The sequence below is a fragment of the Ovis aries genome, chromosome 14, assembly GCF_016772045.2.
Source record: "Ovis aries strain OAR_USU_Benz2616 breed Rambouillet chromosome 14, ARS-UI_Ramb_v3.0, whole genome shotgun sequence".
Classification (NCBI taxonomy): Eukaryota; Metazoa; Chordata; class Mammalia; order Artiodactyla; family Bovidae; genus Ovis; species Ovis aries.
In genome coordinates this window covers 1,818,718-1,843,586 of record NC_056067.1, presented here as the reverse complement: position 1 = coordinate 1,843,586, position 24,869 = coordinate 1,818,718, and the positions used below count along the sequence as shown (strand labels likewise).

Genomic DNA, 24,869 nt, shown 5'->3' with positions numbered 1-24,869 from the left:
TCCCATCACTTCATGGGAAATAGATGGGGAAACAGTGGAAACAGTGTCAGACTTTATTTTTTGGGCTCCAAAATCACTGCAGATGGTGACTGCAGCCATGAAATTAAAAGACACTATTCCTTGGAAGAAAAGTTATGAGCAACCTAGATAGTATATTGAAAAGCAGAGACATTACTTTGCCGACTAAGGTCTGTCTAGTCAAGGCTATGGTTTTTCCTGTGGTGATGTATGGATGTGAGAGTTGGACTGTGAAGAAAGCTGAGTGCTGAAGAATTGATGCTTTTGAATTGTGGTGTTGGAGAAGACTCTTGAGAGTCCCTTGGACTGCAAGGAGATCCAACCAGTCCATTGTGAAGGAGATCAGCCCTGGGATTTCTTTGGAAGGAATGATGCTAAAGCTGAAACTCCAGTACTTTGGCCACCTCATGCGAAGAGTTGTCTCATTGGAGAAGACTCTGATGCTGGGAGGGATTGGGGGTAGGAGGAGAAGGGGACGACCGAGGATGAGATGGCTGGATGGCATCACTGACTCGATGGACATGAGTCTGAGTGAACTCTGGGAGATGGTGATGGACAGGGAGGCCTGGCGTGCTGCGATTCATGGGGTCGCAAAGAGTCTGACACGACTGAGCGACTGGACTGAACTGAACTGAGGATAGACTGGTTGGATCTCCTTGCAGTCCAAGGGACTCTCAAGAGTCTTCTCCAACATCACAGTTCAAAAGCATCAATTCTTCAGCACTCAGCTTTCTTTATACTCCAACTCTCACATCCATACATGACTACTAGAAAAACCATAGCTTTGACTAGATGGACTTTTGTTGTCAAAGTAATGTCTCTGCTTTTTAATATGCTGTCTAGGTAGGTCATAGCTTTTCTTCCAAGGAGCAAGCATCTTTTAATTTCATGGCTGTAGTCACCATCTGCAGTGATTTTGGAGCCCCCCAAAATAAAGTCTGACAGTGTTTCCACTGTTTCCCCATCTATTTGCCATGAAGTGCTGGGACCAGATGCCATGATCTTCATTTTCTGAATGTTGAGTTTTAAGCGAACTTTTTCAGTCTCCTCTTTCACTTTCATCAAGAAGCTCTTTAGTTCTTTTTCACTTTCTGCCATAAGGGTGGTGTCATCTGCTGGTAGTTTGAACATCCTTTGGTATTGCCTTTCTTTGGAAGTCTCCACCCCTTCCCCAAAACAGTTGGAATAAGCCTCTCACTCTTTAGCATATGGAATTACCCAGCCTATAAAAGCTAACCACACCAAATTTCGTGGCCACACTCACCCTCTGTGATGGCCCTCAGTCTGTCTGTGGAGTATGCTTCTCTCTGTATCTGAATAAATCCACCTCTCACTTTGTCATTCACTGAATTCTTTCCGTGATGAGACATCAAGAGCTTGAGCTTCATTAGGTCCTGAAACCAGGACCAGGTACTGTGGGTTTTGGTTGTGTTTGAGTCCCAGCCACATGGGTTTAAGTCTCAAACTGGGTTTGGGCTGGGTTCAAGTCCCAGCCGTGTGGATTGAGTACCAATCTGAGGTAAAGGGTTTCAGCTGGTGACCCAGATGGGCCAGTGATAAGGTAAGAAAAGATTTAGAGTCAGGTCTTGGTCCAAAGAGGTCCCTGGGATACTGAGCCAGGTATACTGAGGAACATGCTATGCTGTCTGCTTATTTGTGACTGGCAGGTCAATCCTGTATGCTTATACATGTCCAACAGCAGGTCCAAGACAGACTTGCTTTCTTTGAGGTTTTTCTCCTACATTTTTTTCTTCTTGCTGATTTCTGTTCTGTTTCTTCTGTTAACCCCAGAAGATTGCTTTTATTCCCTCCCTCTAACCCTTACAAGTGTTGACCCTTTATTCCCAACTTATCAACAACCTCCAGCTCATCGTCAACACCTTTGGGGAAGTCTTTGTGCCATTTCTTTGTGACAACTTTTGGGCATTAACAACCGGTTGGGAGACTCCCTTGGAAGGAATAGCATCTAAAATCCTAAGTGCAAATCTTGACCAAATTGTGTGGTGGATTCTGAGTTAAGGGTAAAATTTTGAATAGAACAGGAGCTAGAGACATCATCTCTGAAATGGGTCTGAAATGGGTCCCGAGGCATCAGTCCCAACCAATACTCCCCCTGGGTCTTATCCTCCAGGATTGGGAAATATTTGGACACTGGGATTAAAACCAAAGAAACATATTAGGCTTTGTAATCATGATTGGCCGCAATATGAGCTAGGAAGCCAAGAAAATTGGCCACTAAGTGAGTCCCAGTGTTATGATACTATATTGCAGCTAGATTTATATTGTAGAAGGAAATTTAAGTGGAGTGAGCTTCCATATGTTCAAATCTTCATGGTCTTGTATTTAGACAATGAGACCCCACAAAGGACCTAAGGTGTGAGTAGCTCAGAGGGATAATTCCAATAAGGACACAAAAGACATTTTCACTGATCTACCTTATGGGGCCATCCAAAGGTTACATCTTCTGCAAGGAGGAGCCAGAGCTCCTCCTGGCCTACTGGGAGGAACCATTGACTCAGGGGAAGACACATCTAGGGATGAAAAGAGGCCTCACTCATATTCAGGAACCCCTTCTTTGTACCTTGAGTCACCCAAGGGGCCCATCCTTAGCTCAGCTAGCACAGCCAATGGTACAGGTTACCAACCAACTGCCCCTACAGTTTTGCCTCTGAGAGAAGTTCCTGATGGAAACTGAGGAACAATAAGAGTCTCTGTACCTTTCTCACAGTCTGATCTAAGTTTGGCAGAAAACAAGTCCAGAAGTTTTTCCTGAGAATCCTGAAGGTTTTACAAAACACTTTACCTGACTAGTGAGATCTTTTGATCTCATCTGGGAGGACTTACAGATTTTACTATCCCGCTGCTGCATCAAGGAAAAGCAGTGTGTAATACTGGCATGCAGTGCACCTCGGGGGGAATGACGCTGTCCCTGAGGCAAACCCGCAATGGAATCACCAGCTGAACTCTATTGATAGAAATAGACAGGGTCATATGATTATCTGTTTAATAGAGGGTATGAAGGAAGTTACAGTAAAACCTGTTAATTATGAAAAGGTGAAAGAGCTCCAACAGGGACAGGATGAAATCCTGCAGTCTTCCAAAGGAGATTAGTGGAGGCTTTTAAGAAGTATACAAATGTAGATTCCTCCTCCTCTGAGGGACAGGCCCTCTTGGCTACACATTTCATAGTCCAGTCTGCCCCAGACATAGGCACAAAATGCAGAGAGCAACTGTTGGCCCTCAGACTCCAGTGAACGATTCGCTCCAATTGGCTTATTTAGTTTTCAACAATAGCGATATGGCCAAAAAGGCTGAACACACCCTGTGTGGACAAAAGGCACTGGAGGAAGGCCTGTGGTCAAGATGTCCTTTGTAAACAGCCAGAGCGTTGGCAGAGGGAATTTCACAGATGCCAGAGAGTGACAGGGCCCCTCAGCCATTGATGGTTTTGCAAGCAGAAGACCCAATGGGGCCCAAGGCCAGAAGTGGCTCTGCCTAGAGACGCTGTCGACATAGCCAGTGTCCAGCATCACTGATGTGGCTGGCCGCTTGGTAGAATTTCTTGTAGACACTTGTGCAGCCTTCTCAGTCTTAACCTACAGGATTGGAAACCTTAGCAATCGTAAGAAATACGTAATTGTTAGGGAAGAAACAGGGGCACAGTTTCCTGGAACTCATTCTGGGAAATGCTAATGGTCAGTTGTTCTTACCTTTGTTTCTGTTTGTGTCTGACTGTCCCATCCCTTTAATGGGAAGAGATTTATTAACTAAGTTAGGGGCCACTCTGTTTCTGGAGGGGCAGAGGGACCACCCTCATTGCCAAATGATTTTAACAAAAAACAGAAAGGGACAGATTGAATCTGAAGTTGAGATAGAAGCCTTAATAGGCCCTGGAATGCAAAATATCGAGGTTCCAGATCTGGCCAAAGACGTCCAGCCAGTGGTTACCACACAGGAGCCTCAAGAAATGTCTGTTCACTGGAGAGGACATCAGTCTCAGATTCCCAGCTCTGAAATTGGAAAAGGAAATCACCGAGCTGACCAAGAAGCAAACAAAGCAGCTTATATACCAACAGATTAAAAACACAGGCAGTTTTAAAAGTCCTGGGCTTGATAGAGGAAATGCCACAGCCTTGCTAAACCAAGGGAGAAAAGTGAAAGTGAAGTTGCTCGGTCCTGTCTGACCCTTTTCGACCCCATGGACTGTAGCCCACCAGGCTCCTCCATCCAGGCAAGAGTACTAGAATGGGTTGCCATTTCCTTCTCCAGGGGATCTTCCCAACCCAGGGATAGAACCTGGGTCTCCTGCATTGCAGGTAGACACTTAACTGTCTGAGCACCAAGGAAGAAAACTGGGCTAAAAATAGGGGGTTAAGAAGTCTAGAGGGATGGTATATGTTAGATCAAAAGATGATGATTTCACAAGCTCAGCAACGGAAAGTAATCAAGGCTTTATATGAAACTACCTGCTATGGATGTAAAGCTCTTTGGAAAGCTCTTTAGAATTTACTATAAAGATTAAGGTGAAGTCGCTCAGTCGTGTCTGACACTTTGCGACGCCGTGGACTGTAACCTACTAGGCTTCTCCGTCCATGGGATTCTCCAGGCCAGAATCCTGGAGTAGGTTGCCATTTCCTTCTCCAGGGGATCTTCCCGACCCAGGGATCGAACCCGGGTCTCCCACATTGGAGGCAGACGCTTTAACCTCTGAGCCAGTTTGTGGGTAAAGGAATGAAAATGGTGGCGGCCTAGATTACCAAATCATGTGACACTTGTTTCCAAAATAATCCTAGAACAATGCCATACCTTCCTCCATTATTTAGACCCATTCAACACCAAGAAAACATGGAAAACTGATTTTACTCAGAGGCCCAAGTCCAGAGGATACAAATATTTATTGCTAAAGGTAGACACATTCATTGGATGGGTAGAGACTTTTCCCACGTGGACAGAAAAGAAGTAACAAAGAACTTGATTAAGAAGATAATCCCATCTTTAAAATTACATCAATATATACAAAATGATACTGAACCTCTCCTGGATTTAGGAGTTATTCTGGAAAAATTGTTTGGGTTCTCAAGATCTCAGCTGAAATTCTGGAACAGGTACTATGAGGTCTCTGCGTGTTCGTATGTGCCTGTATGTGTTATAGATGTGTGATATTTCCAAAAATTCGTAAGGAACTCTATTTAATTGACTTTAAGAAAATTAAATACTCATATAAATACTCAAAAATACAAAATAATCTGGCCAGAATGAGTTTCAGGCTCATGTTATCTGAAAAATGTTCAAGACAAAACTGATATCTGGTATTGAAAATGGTTTAAGCATTTCAGTGTGATTAATATAGGCAAAGAGTTACACGTGATCATGATTTTCTAAGATTGGATTAAATTTAATTGGGTAAATGGATTTTGTTAGGAATAGGCTAAGACAAGACTGAATTTGGTTTGTTTCTCTGAAGTGAAATGCTACTTTTGACACACAAATTGAGATGAGTTTCTTAGCCTGTAAGTGATTTATATTTGCTTTTGAGATCTTTAGGGAAAAAATCTTTAGGTTAGGGGATAAGTATTGTCGTCCAGTGACTAACTTTGGGCTCCTGAGGTATCTCAAAGAGAAGTATTTAACTAGGGTTATTTGGTATGTTATGTTAAATGTGATCATTGCTAATTCTGGTTATTGTAACCAAAGTTTATTGTACACTGTAATCAGATGTTTGACCATGTCTTTTGAGTTTTTTGTCATTTATAGATATTTCTTTACTCTGGTGCTGATACAAAAATGGTTCATCATCAAAAAGATACACAGGAAGACTAAGGAACCAGTTACAACAGTTCTACATCCAGATGCTGGCTATGTAGGGATTTCAGCCCGCGTGGACTAAAACAAGGAGCTGCCCTGGCCCTGGGGCCCCTAGATCAGGTATCCGGAGAATTACACTCCCTGATAGGCAGGGTCGAAGCCCCTACTCAGCCTCCGGGCAATTACAGAAGATGGACCTTTGCCCTTCTTTTTCCCGTAAGATTACGGGTGTAAAATCTCTGAGGGGTGAATGTAACCGGAGGGAAAGGGGCAGGGCACAACTTTTGAAAGAATGACATAGCCCAAGGACACAGCATAAGCCGATTAGAATCAAATGGGACCAAGATGACAAACAAGACTAGACCTTAATCCTGAATCAGCAAGTGAAATGACACACCCAGAGGTGCCAGGACAGTTCCTGCCACTGTTAAAAGACCAGAGTGGGCTGTGGCCCAATCCTGGAAATCCCCACCCCTTCCCCAAAATAGTTGAAATAATCCTCCCACTCATTAGCATATGAAATTACCCAGCCTATAAAAACTAACCATGTCACGTTTCATGGCACTCACCCTCTGTCTGTGATGGCCCACACCCTGTGGAGTGCGCTTCTCTCTGTATCTGAATAAATCCACTTCTTACCTATTACTTTGTAAATCTTCCACTGAATTCTTTCTGTGATGAGACATCAAGAACCTGAGTTTCATTAAGTCCTAAAACCAGGTACTTTCGGTTTTGGCTGGATTTGAGTCCCAGCCATGTGGGTTTAAGTCCCAAACTGGGTTTCGGCTGGCTTTGAGCCCTGGCCACGTGGGTTTGAGTCCCAAGCCCTGGCCATGTGGGTTTGATTCCCAAACCCTGGTAAATGGTTTCAGCTGGATGGCATCACTGACTCAATGGACATTAGTTTGAGCAGCTTCCAGGAGATGGTGAAAGACAGGGAGGCCTGGCATGCTGCAGTCCGTGGGGTCACAAAGAGTGCGACATGACTGACTGAACAGCTACATCCTAGGGCTTCTCAGATGGCGGCTCAGTGGTAAAGAACCCGCCTGCCAAGCAGGAGATACAGGTTTGATCCCTGGTTGGGAAGATTCCCTGGAGAATGGGAACCCATTCCTGGGTTATCTTTCAATCTCCTGCTCCTGACTCTGGCTTATAGTTTTCCTCCTTCCTGGCTCTTTGAGCTGATACCCTTCTCTCCAAAGCAGTCTTTAGCTTTTCTGATGGAAAATTGGGAACAAACTGTAAGGTAGTGTTGCTGCTGTTGCTGCTAAGTCGTTTCAGTCGTGTCCAACTCTGTGCGACCCCATAGATGGCAGCCTACCAGGCTCCCCTGTCCCTGGGATTCTCCAGGCAAGAACACTGGAGTGGGTTGCTATTTCATCTCCAATGCATGAAAGTGAAAAGTAAAGTGAAGTTAGGTAGGTAGAATAGGGAAAAGGAGTCCAAAATGGTGGTGGCTAAAAGACAAGGAAGGTCAAATGAAGGTCCGAGGACCAGAGTGAAGACTTCAGGTAAAATAAACAGCACTCCTGCTAAGCCCAATTTGCATAGGGCAGGCCTAGGGGGAGGAAAAACATATGAAAGGAGGAGACGAAGTGCTTTCTCCCTCTCTTTCTCTCCTGCGTTTTTTTCTCTCTCTCTTTCTCTCCCGCGTGCATGCGCGCGCTCTCTCTCTCTCTCCCTCTCTCGCTCTCTCTCTCTCTCCCTCCCCCGCGTGCTCCTCCACTCTCTTCTCTTCGAGTCTTTGGGGTGGCATGCCTTCACACTTCGAGGATGGATTTTCCTGCTATCTTCTAAATAAAATAGAGCTGTGACACTGATTTGCCTAAGAGCTATAACACGGTTTGTCCAGGACCCGAGAGCTGTGACGGGCCGAGGGCTTTAATGTCCTTCGTTCCAAATCTTTGTTGTGAGGAGACAAAGAACCGGGGAAAATACACTCACGTGAGAGTAGAAAGAAAGTCCAGTGCAGGAGTTTGGAGGCCAGGGCTGGAGGAGATGTTTAAGACTGGGTGAGTATGTCTGATAGGTGAACGAGAAAGAAAGCAAGGGATTTTAGGGACCACTATTGGTGATTCCGTGTTACGTTCTGGGTGTAATGAATTACAAGTAAGGAAGGACCTTTAATTGTTTTAGGAACTGTTTTTGCTTTCATAGAAGACATCCTTTTGATGTAGACAGCACTGGGGGAATGACATACACTTTTTGCCTTTATTCATTGGACCAGTTTTCATGGAGTGCCAGGTACTTGCTGTCACCATGCAAGGCTGAACAAAACAGACCCGGTCCCTGTCCTTCGAAAGCTTGAAAATATTCAATAAACAAATACTGAGTTCCGAATTGACGTGTATATTAAAGGAAAGGAAGAAGGCACAGTGTCGTGTGTGTTAATTGCGGAACTGTTTTATGTCTTTGGAACACATCCTGCTTTCACACTTTATAATGCTGAAATACATTTTAAAATAGAGGACTCTATCAAAAATCCTAAAATTATACTGTAAAGCTCAAATGTTACTGTCTTCAGGATGTTATGTCAGGTCTCCCATTTAGCTGCTTTCTTCTGGCACATTGCTTTCATAAAACACAATTCTGCTAAGTGTATACTGTTGTGTCCCTGTTTGCCCACATTGAGCAGTTTCCAGGCATGAGTTGGTCTTCCTAACCCACTGACAAGTCCATCTTCCTATTAAATCCACACTCCAAGAGGGAAAGGAAGCCTTCTCATCTCTATTCATGTCACAACTTGCATGTAGAAATAGCTATAATTTTAACAACAATAAGGATAGCTTACCCTTGAGTATTCACTTTATGCCAGGCCCTGTGCTTGCTTAACTCCTTACCACAACCAAATGAATTTCTTCCTTCTATAGAGAAATTGTCCCAAAGAAAGGCAATGCCAAATAATGCTCAAACTACCACACAATTGCACTCATCTCACGCCAGCAAAGTAATGCTCAAAATTCTCCTAGCCAGCCTTCAGCAATATGTGAAACACGAACTTCCTGATGTTCAAGCTGGTTTTAGAAAAGGCAAAGGAACCAGAGATCAAATTGCCAACATCTGCTGGATCATCAAAAAAGCAAGAGAGTTCCAGAAAATCATCTATTTCTGCTTTATTGACTATGCCAAAGCCTTTGACTGTGTGGATCACAATAAACTATGGAAAATTCTGAAAGAGGTGGGAATACCAGACCACCTGACCTGCCTCTTGAGAAATCTGTATGCAGGTCAGGAAGCAACAGTTAGAACTGGACATGGAACAACAGACTGGTTCCAAATAGGAAAAGGAATATATCAGGGCTGTATATTGTCACTGTGCTTATTTAACTTATATTTAAAACACATCATGAGAAAAGCTGGGCTGGAAGAAGCACAAGCTGGAATCAAGATTGCTGGGAGAAATATCAATAACCTCATATATGCAGATGACACTACCCTTATGGCAGAAAGTGAAGAAGAACTAAAGAGCCTCTTGATGAAAGTGAAAGAGGAGAGTGAAAGAGTTGGCTTAAAGCTCAACATTCAGAAAGCTAAGATCATGGCATCCGGTGCCATCACTTCATGGCAAATAGATGGGGAAACAATGGAAACAGTGACAGACTTTATTCTTTTGGCTCCAAAATCACTGCAGATGGTGACTGCTGCCATGAAATTAAAAGATGATTACTCCTTGGAAAAAAAGTTATGACCAACTTAGACAGCGTATTAAAAAGCAGAGACATTATTTGTCAACAAAGGTCCGTCTAGTCAAGGCTATGGTTTTTCCAGTAGTCATGTATGGATGTGAGAGTTGGACTATAAAGAAAGCTGATTGCCAAAGAATTGATGCTTTTGAACTGTGGTGTTGGAGAAGACTCTTGAGAGTCCCTTGGACTGCAAGACGATCCAACCAGTCCATCCTAAAGGAAATCAGTCCTGAATATTCATTAGAAGGACTGATGTTGAAGCTGAAGCTCCAATACTTTGGCCACCTGATTCAAAGAGCTGACTCATTTGAAAGACTCTGATGCTGGGAAAGATTGAAGGTAGGAGGAGAAGGGGGCAACAGAGGTGGGATGGTTGGATGGCTTCACCGACTCAATGGACATGAGTTTGAGTAAACTGTGGGAGCTGGTGATGGACAGGGAGGCCTGGCGTGCTGCGGTCCGTGGGGGTCACAAAGACTCGGACACGACTGAGCGACTAAACTAAACTGAATTGAGCTGATGGAGAAATGGAGGCTAAGCCAGTTAAGACCAGGATTTGAAAGACTGAGGCTGAAAAAGAGAACTTAATAACCATTCCCCATGCTAGCATAGCAGTTGTCCAACTTTTGGATCTCAAGACCCCTTTAGACTCCTAAAAATTACTAGTGATCCCCCAAAACTTTTATGTGGGCTATATTTAGTACATCAGAAATTAAAACTGAAGACTTAAAAAAATTATTTCATTTAAACATCAATGCATATTAACATTGCTGTTGTTAATCGCTCAGTTAATATAAAATATTAACATTACTAACACATTTTGTAAGTGAAAAATAACTTTATTTTCTAAAAAAAGCTTTAGTGAGAAGAGTGGCAGATCTTCTTAATAGCTGGCTTAATAGAAAACCTCTGTATTTTCACATCTGCTTCATTCAGTGTGTTACAAATATGTGTCATGTACCCTCTGGAAAACTCCACCGAACACTGGTAAAACACAGTAGAAAAGACAAATAATCTCTTAGGATCACTATGAAAACTGGTTTGCCTTCGGAAGCACACTCCCCCTCCGTCCTTGGATACTTCGGCAGGCACTGCTGTACGGTATGGGCTTCCCTGGTGGCTCAAAGTGTAAAGAATCTGCCTGCAGTGCAGGAGACCTGGGTTCAATCCCTGGGTTGGGAAGATTCCCTGGAGAAGGCAACAGCTACCAACTCCAGAAACGACTTGTGTGTTGGCACTTTTCAATGCCTTTGTGGCAGGCCTCTGGGGAAGAAGTAACCATTGTCGCTATTCAGTGGCTACGTTGTATGTCTCTCTTTGGAGTCTTTGCGACCCCATGGATGGCAGCACGCCAGGCTCCCCTGTATTTCATTATCTCTGTTTCCTCAAACTCATGTCCTTTGTGTTGATGATGCCTCCCAACCATCTCATCCTTCGTCGCCCCCTTCCCCTGCTCCCTCAGTCTTTCTCTGCAGCTGGGTCTGGTAACCATTGGTCTGCACTAATGATTGCCGGGAGAAATATCAATAACCTCAGATATGCAGATGACACCACCCTTATGGCAGAAAGTGAAGAGGAGCTAAAAAGCCTCTTGATGAAAGTGAAAGTGGAGAGTGAAAAAGTTGGCTTAAAGCTCAACATTCAGAAAACGAAGATCAGGGGATCTGGTCCCATCACTTCATGGGAAATAGATAGGGAAACAGTGGTAATAGTGTCAGACTTTATTTTTTTGGCTCCAAAATCACTGCAGATGGTGACTGCAGCCATGAAATTAAAAGACACTTACTCCTTGGAAGGAAAGTTATGGCCAACCTAGATAGAATATTCAAAAGCAGAGACGTTACTTTGCCAAGAAAGGTCCGTCTAGTCAAGGCTATGGTTTTTCCAGTAGTCATGTTTGGATGTGAGAGTTGGACTGTGAAGAAGGCTGAGGGCTGAAGAATTGATGCTTTTGAACTGTGGTGTTGGAGAAGACTCTTGAGAGTCCCTTGGACTGCAAGGAGATCCAACCTGTCAAGCCTAAGGGAGATCAGTCCTGGGTGTTCATTGGAAGGACTGATGTTGAAGCTGAAACTCCAATACTTTGGCCACCTCATGAGAAGAGTTGTCTCATTGGAAAAGACCCTGATGCTGGGAGGGATTGGGGGCAGGAGGAGAAAGGGAAGAACGACAGAGGATGAAATGGCTGGATGGCATCACCGACTGGAGGGACATGAGTTTGGGTAACCTCCGGGAGTTTGTGATGGACAGGGAGGCCTGGCGTGCTGCGATTCATGGGGTTGCAAAGAGTCGGACACGACTGAGCGACTGAACTGAACTGAAGTGAATTTCCAGCTTTGGTTATCCACGGCCTGGGCCTTGCCAAGGACCCCGGCCAGAGGAGAATATCTCCCTCCCCTGCGCTGAACCCTAACCTGCAAGCTCTGCTCCAGTTGCGGCTCAACCTTGGACTACAACTCCCGGCAGAGGTTGCGGCAGGGGGCATGTCTTCACAGCCCGAAAAGCTAGGGTGGCTGGAGCCGAGTGACGGAAGAGGGGGCGTGCCCGTCTCGGTGCCGACACGGTACCGCAATTGGAGGAACCGAGGAAAGGGGGCGTACCCAGTGGTGTGTGAGCCAATGGCGTGTGGCCAGGCGGGCGGGGCGTGGCAGGGCGGACCTGTGGGCTGCGTGTGGCTTACTGAGCCCGGGAACGCGAGTACAGTGGGGTGGGAGCGGGTAGTCCTGCGGCCCCCGCGGCTGGGCGCGGGCGATGGCGGCGCGATGGAGCAGCGAGAACGTGGTGGTGGAATTCCGCGATTCCCAGGTGAGCTGAGGGGCGAGTGGGGCCTTCCGAGCATGCGCCCTTCCTGGTTCCCCTCCCCCACGCGGCCGAGTCTGTCTCGGGGGTGTCGGGGCGACCCCTGGCCCGGCTGCGGTGGTGGGCAAGAGGGTGGCCAGGTGCTGTCAGACCCGAGCGGGTGAGGGGAGCTTGGATGACCGTTGGGGGTGGTTTGGGCTGCCATTGGCGAAGTTTCGGGGTTCCCCTCGTGGATACAGGGGGTGGGGTCTGCCTGGGGACATCTAAGTGCAGAGATTGCGAGTTTGTGATCGCTGAGCGGAGGCTTCCCAGGACCAGGGTGGTGAGCGAGGGGGTGTTTGCAGTCCCTGCCCCTGGTGATTTTGGGCTTGTCACAGAACTTCTCTGAGCCTCAGATGCATGGATTTCCCAGCCTCACGGGACTTTGGAGTGGATTCGATTGAAAACAACAACAGCAAAACTGCATGCAAAGTGTCTGTTTCGGCGTCTAAGCTTCGAAGTGTTCCCTGATTCTAGAATAGTGGGAAACGTCCTACAGCGGATAGAAGTGTGCACTGCGTGTATTAGCCCGGGTTCGCATCCCGCCTCAGCTCTTAGCCTGTCCTCACCCTCTGCTCATGTTTTCTTACCTGTAAGAGGTATGAATCGTGCCTACCTGGTAGGGTTGGTCTGAGAATTTTATGAGGTCATACATTTAAAATGTGTGGCACAGCGCTGGACACATGGTGAATCTAAAGGAAAGCTCCAACTTACTAGAAATTTTTACCAGCTTTCTATTTCATTTCTTCCATATGCCGAGCCTTGTGCTAAGTGATCTACATTTGGTTTTAATAATGTGTGAAAAATCAAGGTAAGTAGATATTACTCCTTTTTTTTCCCCACTGGGAAAGCTGTTCCCCATTTGGCTGATTCCAAATGACTTGGCTACGGCTTCTCATTATGTGATCCCACTGGGATTTGAGTGCAGGCATCTGGCCCCAGGGCCTTGTTGGGCTCATTACACTGCCCTGCTTCATACTGTATGAGTTCATTATACAGTCATTCCACGAGAAATATCATGCCCCCCGACCCAGCACCTAGGACACTGTCTTGGTGTTTCTCTTCATTCATCGCACACATATTTATTGAATACCTTCTCTGTGCCTGGCTTTCATGCACTCACTTCTTCAGTAAAGGTTTGCTGAACTTTTGCTAGGTGCATTCTGTGCCAGGCACTGTCTTGGTGCTAAGGTGATCTTTACTGAAGGGGAATCTGGATTTATGATAAGGGGATGATGTGGTTCCTTCTTTCTAAAACCCCCTCCTTCTTTTGCCCTGAAGATGAAGGAGTGGAGAACCTCCCACCAGTTTGCTCTGTGGTGCCCTTGATACACAGCAACCGTGGGGAATTTGAGCAACCAATTTGGATTAAGGTATCCTAAAAGCACTTTGCACTGTCAGCATGATGTCTCTGGAAGGAAGGAAGGTGCCAGACTCCCAGGGAAAAAGAACCGTATTCCTGTTACCCTTCTTGTTAATTGCTTTCTCTGGGAACTAAGAACAAAGTCATGTGTCCTACCTCTGAGCCTGCTAATTTGGAAGCTACTAATCTGCAAACCCTTTAATTTTCACAGAAACCCAGGTAGTCTCACCCCTACTTCTCTGCAGAGATGTAATTGGAAAGACCTGCAGAGAGAGTGCTGACACAGATATTAGGATGCTATGAAGTTGTATTGAATAATTAAACCTAAACAGCAGTTGTCATAGTCAGAGAACAAAGAATTGAGTAATCTAACTGCCTTTAGGGAGTTTCTGTTTTTCTATTTGATTTTTCTGTTCATCTGGAAGGGTGTGTCTTCTTGTGAATTAGCATGGTTTTGTGATTGATTTGGTGGTCTTTGGGAGGGATAGGGACCTACTGGGACCCATTTGATTAACTATTTCATTAATGTAGAAAAGAAAAAGTTAAAACTCTTAATATTGCTTTTCTGAAGAGCAGAACAATAAACCTTTCCAAACATTCCACCACTTTAAAAAATCATAAAAAAGATCTAAAGCTCTTAAGGACTTTACTGGTGGTCCACTGGTTAAGAATCTGCCTTATAATTCGGGGGACATGGGTTCAATCCCTGGTCTGGGAACTGGGATCCCACATGTCATGGGGTGACTAAAGCTGCGTGCCACAACCCAAAGCCAGTGGAGAGCCAGCATGCAGCAGCTGAGACTGGATGCAGCCAAGTTTGTAGATTTTTCAGAGAAAAACCCTAGTCTGAAAGGTGAAACTCTTTTTACATTTTATATGTGTTGTTTACTTTATAAAACAGATGTACTTTCACCGATTACTAGTGAGGAACCTGTGCTGCTTGGCATCCACTCTGAAGTAGTCGCTAGAATCAATGAGATCAATGAGTGTGAACACTAAGAAAACTTAGTGATAGTTTTCTAGAGGAACACTATCCACTAGAACTTTCTGAGATGACGGGCATATGGCTCTTCAACAGTTTAAATGGGTCTAGTGTGACGGAGATGTCATATTTTAAAATTTAATTAGATTCTAATTAATTGCCATTAAATAGCCCCTTGTGGCTAGTGGCTCTGGTATGGGAAGGTGCAGTTCAGGGAACTAGGAAGATGGAGATTAGTTTCTACTCTCAAAGAGGGGGAGTTGGTGGACTGTGAAGGTAAGGATCTCTTAATTCAACAGTTAAGTACAAAAATACCAAAGAGCATGACTTTTGTGACGAAGGTAAGAAGGGCAGACTCATAGCAGCTGTCTCCTTAATGTCTCCACTTGGGCATTTGCAAAATGCTCACACTTTCCCTGCACCCCAGCTTCTTGCCCCCTTCTAGTCCACTCTCCACGCAAAGTGATTTAAAAGAAGTACAGACTTATTAAGGTACATTAAATGTTCAATAAAAATTCACCCTTTTGAACTTTCCGGGTGGTATAGTGGATGAGAATCTGCCTGCCGATGCAGGGGATGTGATTCAATCGCTGGTCCCTGAAGATTCCAGGTGCCTTGGAGCAACTAAGCCTGTGCACCACAACCGCTGAAGCCAGCGTGCCCTAGGGCCTGCGCTTGGCTACAAGAGAAGCCACTGCAGTGAGAATCCCGGGCAAAACAACGAAGAGCCAGCAGCATTAAAAAAAAAATTTGCTGTCTGTGGTGTTTTGTTATGCTGTGCTATGCTAGGCTAAGACGCTTCAGTCGTGTCCGACTCTGTGCGACCCCAGAGACGGCAGCCCACCAGGCTCCCCGTCCCTGGGATTCTCCAGGCAAGAACACTGGAGTGGGTTGCCATTTCCTTCATGAAAGTGAAATGTGAAAGTGAAGTCGCTCAGTTGTGTCCAACTCAGCGACCCCATGGACTGCAGCCCACCAGGCTCCTCCATCCATGGGATTTTCCAGGCAAGAGTACTGCAGTGGGGTGCCATTGCCTTCTCCGATTTTGTTATAGCAGCTTGAATGGACTGATAATCAGAGAACAAAACAAGCAAAAAAATCCCCACCCACATCATGCTTTCATCTCTATATCTGATTTTCACTTATCTAGTGCATATGAAATGGCCCATTATTTGGGAGTTTATATTTCCCTGATTACAGTGAAGATGAATATCTTTTCACATTTTTTTCCCCTGTCAAATGCTTGTTTATGTCTTATACCCCTTTTTTAAAACTGAGTTGTCTCTTTCCATAGATTGTAAACATGTTTCTGAATTTTAATCCTGTATTTAGTTATGTAAGTTGCAAATATGTTCTTCCAGGTTGTGGCTTGCCTTTTCATTGTTCTAATGATATTTTTAGATGGACAGAAGTTTAAGCTTAGTGCAATTGAATTTATGGATTGTACATTTTCAGTCTTAAGAAAAATCCATAGCCTAGGTTCATACAGATTTTCTTCATAATTTTTCATTTTTTTTCTTTTCTTGCTACTTTAAAATTTAGGAGGCATCTCAGGAGAAAGCATGCTCTCTGCTGCCCCTGGTGGTTGATGACTTATTAGTCTCAGTATTACTAAAACTGTTCTAGACAGATGAAGACTTGACGACTGGTTTTCGCTCTAAAAAAAAAAAAAACAAAAAAGAATTCAGCAAATTCTTTAGCTAAGGAGAAAATTATGAATAATTTATAGACAATACATTTATGTCGAGCAATCCAGCTTTGATCCCTGCTTTTCGAGATTCTAGGGGACTTCCCTCGTGGCTCCAGACGGTAAAGCGTCTGCCTATAGTGTGGGAGACCCAGGTTAAATCCCTGGGTCTGGAAGATCCCCTGGAGAAGGAAATGGCAACCCACTCCAGTATTCTTGCCTGGAAAATCCCATGGACGGAGGAGCTTGGTAGACTACAGTCTCAGTCTGTGGGGTCACAAAGAGTCGGACACGACTGAGCAACTTCACTTTCCCTTTTTAGATTTCCTTTTTGAGAACTACAGGGATGGAGGGAAATGGTAGGACTAGTTTTGGTGGAAGTGACTATTATGATGTGAATGCTGCAGGTTGTTTTCTAGAAAACTTGATATAAAAATGCAGTGGATAGGAGTCTGCCGGCCAGTGCAGGGGACATGGATTCTATCCGTGGTCTGGGAAGATTCCACATACTGTGGAGCAGCTAAGCCTGTGTGCAACAGCTATTGAGCCTGTGCTCCAGAGCCTGCAAGTCACAACTGCTGAGCCTGTGCGCTGTGACTACTGAAGCCCGCCCTAGAGACTGTGCTCTGCAGCAAGAGGAGCTACCATGATGAGAAGACTGAGCGCCGCGGCTGAGAGGAGTCCCTGCCCACTGCAACTAGAGAAAGCCCGCCTGCAGCAGTGAAGGCCTAGCCCGGCCAAAAATAAGTAAATAAATAGTTTAAAATGCTGTGAGGGAAGAGGGAAGAGCATAGTAGAGCAGAGAGGGTTTGGAGCTAGAGGCTCGGCGTTAGGATCCAGGTTAGGCCACTTATTTGCTGTGTGATCTTAGGCAACTTACTCCCTTTCTAGGCTTCACTTTCTTCATTCACTAAACTGCAGTTAATAGTACCTACCTGTGTCCAGGATTCCCCAGACCAGTCCCAAGTTTTACTGGGAGGATTCACACTTGTATTTGCAGTTATGATTTATCGGAGCAAAAGACACAAAGCAACATCTCAGGGAAGAAGCGTGAAGCCTGGAGGAACCAGGGCATGAGCTTTTGAGTCATCTCCCCATGGGGTCGCTCAGGACATGCATCATTCCTCCAGCATCGAATTTTGACACCCATGTAATGATGTCTACCAGGGAAGCTCCCTTGGGACACAGTGGCCAAGGTTTTTCTTTGGAGCTGGTCATGTAGGAACCTTCTGGCTAGCACAGACCAAAATTCTGCATTCTCTGAAGCACAACAGTGGCTCTGCCTAAACCATGTTGTTGTATGTACAGTTTAGACACAGCAAGCTCTTCTTATCAATTAGGGAATATGAGACCCCCACCCCCCACCCCAACACCACCGCCTCGGGTCCGAGATATCAGTCAGGAGTCAGCCTTGTAAGCCAGCCTTTGTAAGGTTAGCACTCTCATGCCTGCTGGTAACTCTTTTCTCCAACTACCCAGTTCCCTGTGGATTAAATGAGATAATTCAGATGCTTATATCTTTCCTTTTCTCCTTTGCTTTTCGCCTCTCTTCTTTTCACAGCTATTTGTAAGGACTCCCCAGACAGCCATTTTGCTTTTTTGCATTTCTTTTCCATGGGGATGGTCTTGATCCCTGTCTCCTGTACAGTGTCATGAACCTCATTCCATAGTTCATCAGGCACTCTATCTATCAGATCTAGGCCCTTAAGTCTATTTCTCAATTCCACTGTATAATCATAAGGGATTTGATTTAGGTCATACCTGAATGGTCTAGCAGTTTTCCCTACTTTCTTCAATTTGAGTCTGAATTTGGTAATAAGGAGTTCATGATCTGAGCCACAGTCAGCTCCTGGTCTTGTTTTTGTTGACTGTATAGAGCGTCTCCATCTTTGGCTGCAAAGAATATAATCAATCTGATTTCGGTGTTGACCATCTGGTGATGTCCGTGTGTAGAGTCTTCTCTTGTGTTGTTGGAAGAGGGTGTTTGCTATGACCAGTGCATTTTCTTGGCAAAACTCTGTTAGTCTTTGCCCTGCTTCATTCCGCATTCCAAGGCCAAATTTGCCTGTTACTCCAGGTGTTTCTTGACTTCCTACTTTTGCATTCCAGTCCCTTATAATGAAAAGGACATCTTATTTGGGTGTTAGTTCTAAAAGGCCTTGTAGGTCTTCATAAAACCGTTCAACTTCAGCTTCTTCAGCGTTACTGGTTGGGGCATAGACTTGGGTAACTGTGATATTGAATGGTTTGCCTTGGAGATGAACAGAGATCATTCTGTCATTTTGAGATCGCATCCAAGTACTGCATTTTGGACTCTTTTGTTGACCATGATGGCTACTCCATTTCTTCTGAGAGATTCCTGCCCGCAGTAGTAGATATAATGGTCATCTCAGTTAAATTTACCCATTCCAGTCCATTTTAGTTCACTGATTCCTAGAATGTCGATGTTCACCCTTGCCATCTCCTGTTTGACCACTTCCAATTTGCCTTGATTCATGGACCTGACATTCCAGGTTCCTATGCAATATTACTCTTTACAGCATCGGATCTTACTTCTGTTACCAGCCACATCCACAACTGGGTATTGTTTTTGCTTTGGCTCCATCCCTTCATTCTTTCTGGAGTTATTTCTCCACTGATCTCCAGTAGCATATTGGGCACCTAATGACCTGGGGAGTTCCTCTGTTGGTATCCTATCATTTTGCCTTTTCATACTGTTCATGGGGTTCTCAAGGCAAGAATACTGAAGTGGCTTGCCATTCCCTTCTCCAGTGGACCACATTCTGTCAAGAAGAGATAAGAAAGCCTTCTTCAGTGATCAATGCAAAGAAATAGAGGAAAACAACAGAATGGGAAAGACTAGAGATCTCTTCAAGAAAATTAGAGATACCAAGGGAACAGTTCATGCAAAGATGGGCTTGATAAAGGACAGAAGTGGTATGGACCTAACAGAAGCAGAAGATGTTAAGAAGACGTGGCAAGAATACACAGAAGAACTGGACAAAAAAGATCTTCACTACCCAGATAATTATGATGATGTGATCACTAATGTAGAGCCAGACATCTTGGAATGTGAAGTCAAGTGGGCCTTAGAAAGCATCACTATGAACAAAGCTAGTGGAGGTGATGGAATTCCAGTTGAGCTGTTTCAAATCCTGAAAGATGATGCTGTGAAAGTGCTGCACTCAATATGTCAGCAAATTTGGAAAACTCAGCAGTGGCCACAGGACTGGAAAAGGTCAGTTTTCATTCCAATCCCAAAGAAAGGCAATGCCAAAGAATGCTCAAACTACCGTACAATTGCACTCATCTCACATGCTAGTAAAGTAATGCTCAAAATTCTCCAAGCCAGGCTTCAGCAATACGTGAACTGTGAACTTCCTGATGTTCAAGCTGGTTTTAGAAAAGGCAGAGGAACCAGAGATCAAATTGCCAACATCCACTGGATCATGGAAAAAGCAAGAGAGTTCCAGAAAATCATCTATTTCTGCTTTATTGACTATGCCAAAGCCTTTGACTGTGTGGATCACAATAAACTGTGGAAAATTCTGAAAGAGATGGGAATACCAGACCACCTGACCTTCCTCTTGAGAAATCTGTATGCAGGTCAGGAAGCAATAGTTAGAACTGGACATGGAACAACAGACTGGTTCCAAATAGGAAAAGGAGTATGTCAAGGCTGTATATTGTCACCCTGCTTATTTAACTTCTATGCAGAGTACATCATGAGGAACGCTGGACTGGAAGAAACACAAGCTGGAATCAAGATTGCCGGGAGAAATATCAATAACCTCAGATATGCAGATGACACCACCCTTATGGCAGAAAGTGAAGAGGAGCTAAAAAGCCTCTTGATGAAAGTGAAAGAGGAGAGCAGAAAATGTTGGTTTAAAGCTCAACATTCAGAAAACGAAGATCATGGCATCCGGTCCCATCACTTCATGGGAAATAGATGGGGAAACAGTGGAAACAGTGTCAGACTTTATTTTTTGGGCTCCAAAATCACTGCAGATGGTGACTGCAGCCATGAAATTAAAAGACGCTTACTGCTTGGAAGGAAAGTTATGACCAACCTAGACAGCATATTCAAAAGCAGAGACATTACTTTACCGACTAAGGTCCGTCTAGTCAAGGCTATGGTTTTTCCTGTGGTCATGTATGGATGTGAGAGTTGGACTGTGAAGAAAGCTGAGCGCCGAAGAATTGATGCTTTTGAACTGTGGTGTTGGAGAAGACTCTTGAGAGTCCCTTGGACTGCAAGGAGATCCAACCAGTGCGTTCTGAAGGAGATCAACCCTGGGATTTCTTTGGAAGGAACGATGCTAAAGCTGAAGCTCCAGTACTTTGGCCACCTCATGTGAAGAGTTGACTCATTGGTAAGACTCTGATGCTGGGAGGGATTGGGGGCAGGAGGAGAAGGGGACGACCGAGGATGAGATGGCTGGATGGCATCACTGACTCGATGGATGTGAGCCTGAATGAACTCCGGAAGATGGTGATGGACAGGGAGGCCTGGCGTGCTGCGATTCATGGGGTCGCAGAGAGTCCGACACGACTGAGCGACTGAACTGAACTGAACTGAAAATGAGATAATTACACAGAGCCCTTAGCAGGGGTCAGTGTCCATTAAATGCTTGATGCATGTTCATTATAATGTTGATATTAGAAAAATTGCCTGAGGAAGTAGCAATCTTGGTCAGACTCATGGAACTAAGAGGACCTTTGGGAGTCATCACATCTCTCCTCTTATTTTACAAATAAGGAACCTGAGACTCAGAAAGTTTAGGTGACTTTCCTTGTGAAACCAGTTCATACTATTTGAGTTTTTGGGGAAGTGAGGATGTTCTCATTTTAAAGGGAGAGACTTCACTTCAACAACCTAAGTGTCCAACAACAGATGAAGGGGTTGAGAATTCATGGTACATCTATACCACAAAATATTGCTCAGCCATAAAAAGGAATGCAGTTGGGTCATGTGTAGAGACTTGGATGGATCTAGAGTCTCATACAGAGTGAAGTAAGGCAGAGAAAAACAAACATTGTACATTAATGCATATATGTGGAATCTTGAAAAGTGGTACAGATACATCTACGTTGAGGGCAGGAATAGAGACACATGTCAAGTGGACATGGGGACACAGGGGAAGGGGAGGGTGGGATGCATTGGGAGATTAGAAATTAACTTGTGTACACTAATGGGTAAAATAGATAGCTAGTGGGAACTGCTGTAAGGCACAAGGAGCTCAGCTTAGTGCTTTGTGATGACTTAGATGGATGGGATGGGGTTGGTGGTGGGAGGAAGTCCAAGAGGGAGAAGATATATATGTATGCTGCTGCTGTTAAGTCGCTTCAGTCGTGTCCGACTCTGTGCGACCCCATGGACAGCAGCCCACCAGGCTCCTCTGTCCACAGAATTCTTCAGGCAAGAATACTGGAATGGGTTGCCATTTCCTTCTCCCATGTATATGTCTATATGTGTACATATAGCCGGGGCTCCCCAGGTGTCTCATTGGGTAAAGAATCTGCCTGCAGTGCAGGAGACTCCTGTTCCATCCGTGGGTTGAGAAGATCCCCTGCAGGAGGGCCTGGCAGCCCACTCCAGTATTCTTGCCTGGAGAGTCCCATGGACGGAGGAGCCTGGCGGGCTACCGTCCATAAAGTTGCAGAGTCGGGCGAGACTGACGCAAGCTAGCCCACAGGCACATACGTAATAGCTGATTCACTTTGTTGTGCAGTGGTGGCTATCACAACACAACGTTGTGAAGCGGTTATACACCAGTAAGGAATAATAGATCAAGAGGGAGACTTCCAAGAAAGGCTCATTGTGCTCAGTGTGTAAGCAGACCTCTGATAGATAACCTCTCGTGAGCCTTAGGCAGGGTGGTTTGAAAGGAGGCTTGGCAACAGTGTAACAGCTCTAATTTAAAGCGATGGGATCTTGTCATGTTAAATGCTCTGATCCTTTTCTATCAGTGGGTTTCAGTTTGTGGGATTATTCTATGGAGTCTGGTAATGCATACATCACAGTCTGTGCTCAGGCACCTGACATCCTGATCTTAGGGGAACTGACCTAGCTCTGATTTGCATTGACTGAGTGTTTCCACTTTGCATCATTTAGAAGGATGGCAAGCAAAACATTTCTGTTTTTTGGACAGCTCTTTGTAATTCAGCTGGGATCTAAAGAGGAAGAGCTGCTTTCTTTCCTAGTCCCTTTAAAGAAACCAACCCTAGCTTTTGTGCTGCAGGTAGCAGAGGCCTCTAGGGAGGCTTTCCTTTGTATCCAATCGAGACAGATAATCCTATGAATCTGTATTACAGATTCTTCCGAGAGATCAACTCTCTAACACAACCTTGTGTTTGTACCTAAATTTAACTGTAAACCCAAAGTGGATGTATAATGCAATTCATTTCCAAATTCAGTGTCATTTGGCTATTATAAAGTCTCATACCTGTTATTTTTTAAAAGATGAAAGTGTTTTACCATAGCATTTTTTGGGTAACAGTTTTATTGAAATATTTTTCACATATCACACGATTTACCTGTTTAAAATGTATACAATTCAGTCGGTTCTAGTATATTCACAAAGTGTGTAACTCTGACCACAGCAGTTTTTTTTTTTTTTTATTTTTTTGACCACAGTAATTTTTAGAACATCTTTGTCACCCCAAGAAGAAACCCTGTACCCTTTAGCCATCAGCCCCCCAGTACCCTGATACCCCAGCTCTAGGCAGCAGCGGCTAATCTAATTTCTGTTTGTATAGATTTGCCTATTCTGAGGATTTCATACAAATGGAATTATACAATATATGGCCTTTGTGACATGCCATTGTATAGATGTACCAGATTTTATTTATCCGTTCATCAGTTGTTGGACGTTGGGGTTGTTTCCACTTTTTGGCTATTATGAATAATGCTGCCATGGACACTTATGTACAAGTTTTTGTATAGCAAAAGCTTTTATAAGACCTGTGTTGTCTATAGTAGCTAGCATTTATGGAGTATATACCATGAACCAGGCATTGTGCTAGCAGATTGATTTTTACCTTCAAGAAATTGCAGTGTGATGGTGGAGACCTATCAGTAAGTAGATCCTTACTGTAAAGTATGGTAAGTGCTGTATAGGGACTTTCCGGCAGTCCAGTGGTTAGGACTCCGTGCTTCCACTGCAAGGGGGCGCGGGTTCGATCCCTGGTCAGGGAGCTAAGATGCCGCATGATAGGTGACAGCCCAAAGCAAAAACAAAGCGTAAGTGCCTTATAAAGGTGAGCCTTGGGTACTGTGATAGCATAGGTGGGGCACTGGCTGTGTGCAAGCGGATTGGAATAAATTAAAAGAGCCAGAACAGGAAGGGATGGGCCAGGTGAAGACTGGAGAGAAGGGTCTTCAAGGCAGAGGAAGCAGCTGGTGTGAGGCCAGAAGAGGAGAGAGCGCTTGCCTGAGTGTGAGGACCTGGAAGGAATTCTGAAGAATTCCTGGAGCGAATGGCTGGAGTGTTGGGATGGAGTTGGGAGGGAGAGGCGTGAGATGGGCGGAAGGAGGAGCAGAAGAGCGGTCTCAAGTGACCTTTAATGTCAGGCCCAGGCTGTGAGCAGAGTGGAAAGAGAAGAGGCTTGGAAGGGGGCCTTGAAAAGATAGTAGGGCTTTTTATTGTAAAATACTGCACATAAATAATATAAGAATGTAGGCTCATTTAGAGGAATAAAAATCTCATAAAAATCTCTACCATAGAAACATTTTCATATACTTTTTTTCAGTGTTATTCAGGCTAAATAGCTGATTTAAATTTTAGTTCATAGTAGGGAATGAAATATCACTTTCCCTCTGTAAGTAAAGTGCAAGCCTTTACTCGCGCGGCTTACTTTACAGCAAGCCCTGTTCACAGGCTGGTGGGAGTCCTCTCTCCTTGTTGTGGGGCTCCCTTCCTCTCTTGCAGTGGTATTGCGCAAGAGCCCCAGGCTCCTCACCCTCTGACATCCGGACTTAGCATCTCTTAGCTGTTCCCCATCGAGAAAACTGAGGGTGCTGAGGCCTTCCGGGGGGCTCCTGTCCTGGATAAACACCACCTTTTACTGATCAGTTTATTTCACATCCTGTCTTAAAGCACTTCTCTGCCTCCATTTCCCCCTTTGGAGCAGCCTAGCATAACCCTCTTTCATGTGCTCCTGCAGATATAACATTGGCCTCTTTTTTGTGGGGGTGGGTAGGGGTAGGGAAGTGTAAGTTAGGTGTGGGTTTTTTTTTTGTTTTACTTCTTAAAAAATAACTTACTCTGATGAGGAGATATGGTGAGTTATGATATTCTAATTGTAGGCTAGGTGCTTGCATTTTTCTGTGGCAGCCCTTAATGCTTCTGGAAGATTCCATTGTATAGATATCTGTAATTTACTTATAGATAACATGAATCCAGCAACTTTGGGTATAAAAGTTTTGCTGTATTTTGAATAAATTCTGGAGGTGAAATTACTGAGTCAGAGGACATGACTTTTTTT

The 24,869-nt window shown here is 44.6% G+C and overlaps 1 protein-coding gene across 9 annotated transcripts in view; it reads left to right on the top strand.

The window, feature by feature from the left end:
- Positions 1-12,187: 12,187 nt before the first annotated feature.
- The window catches only part of WDR59 (WD repeat domain 59), an 83,109-nt gene continuing 70,427 nt past the window's right edge, over positions 12,188-24,869 (top strand). For 4 of the 9 annotated variants that reach the window (XM_042230721.2, XM_060398254.1, XM_004014905.6 and 1 more), the window contains exon 1: positions 12,188-12,314. Coding sequence is in view for 8 of the 9 variants with exons in the window: in XM_060398254.1 (XP_060254237.1) it covers positions 12,261-12,314 (54 nt within the window). In the remaining variant the exon portion in view is untranslated. Of the gene's footprint in view, positions 12,315-13,559; positions 13,721-24,869 lie in introns of those variants that run through there. The other 5 variants (XM_060398253.1, XM_060398251.1, XM_060398250.1 and 2 more) reach the window with 3 other exon arrangements.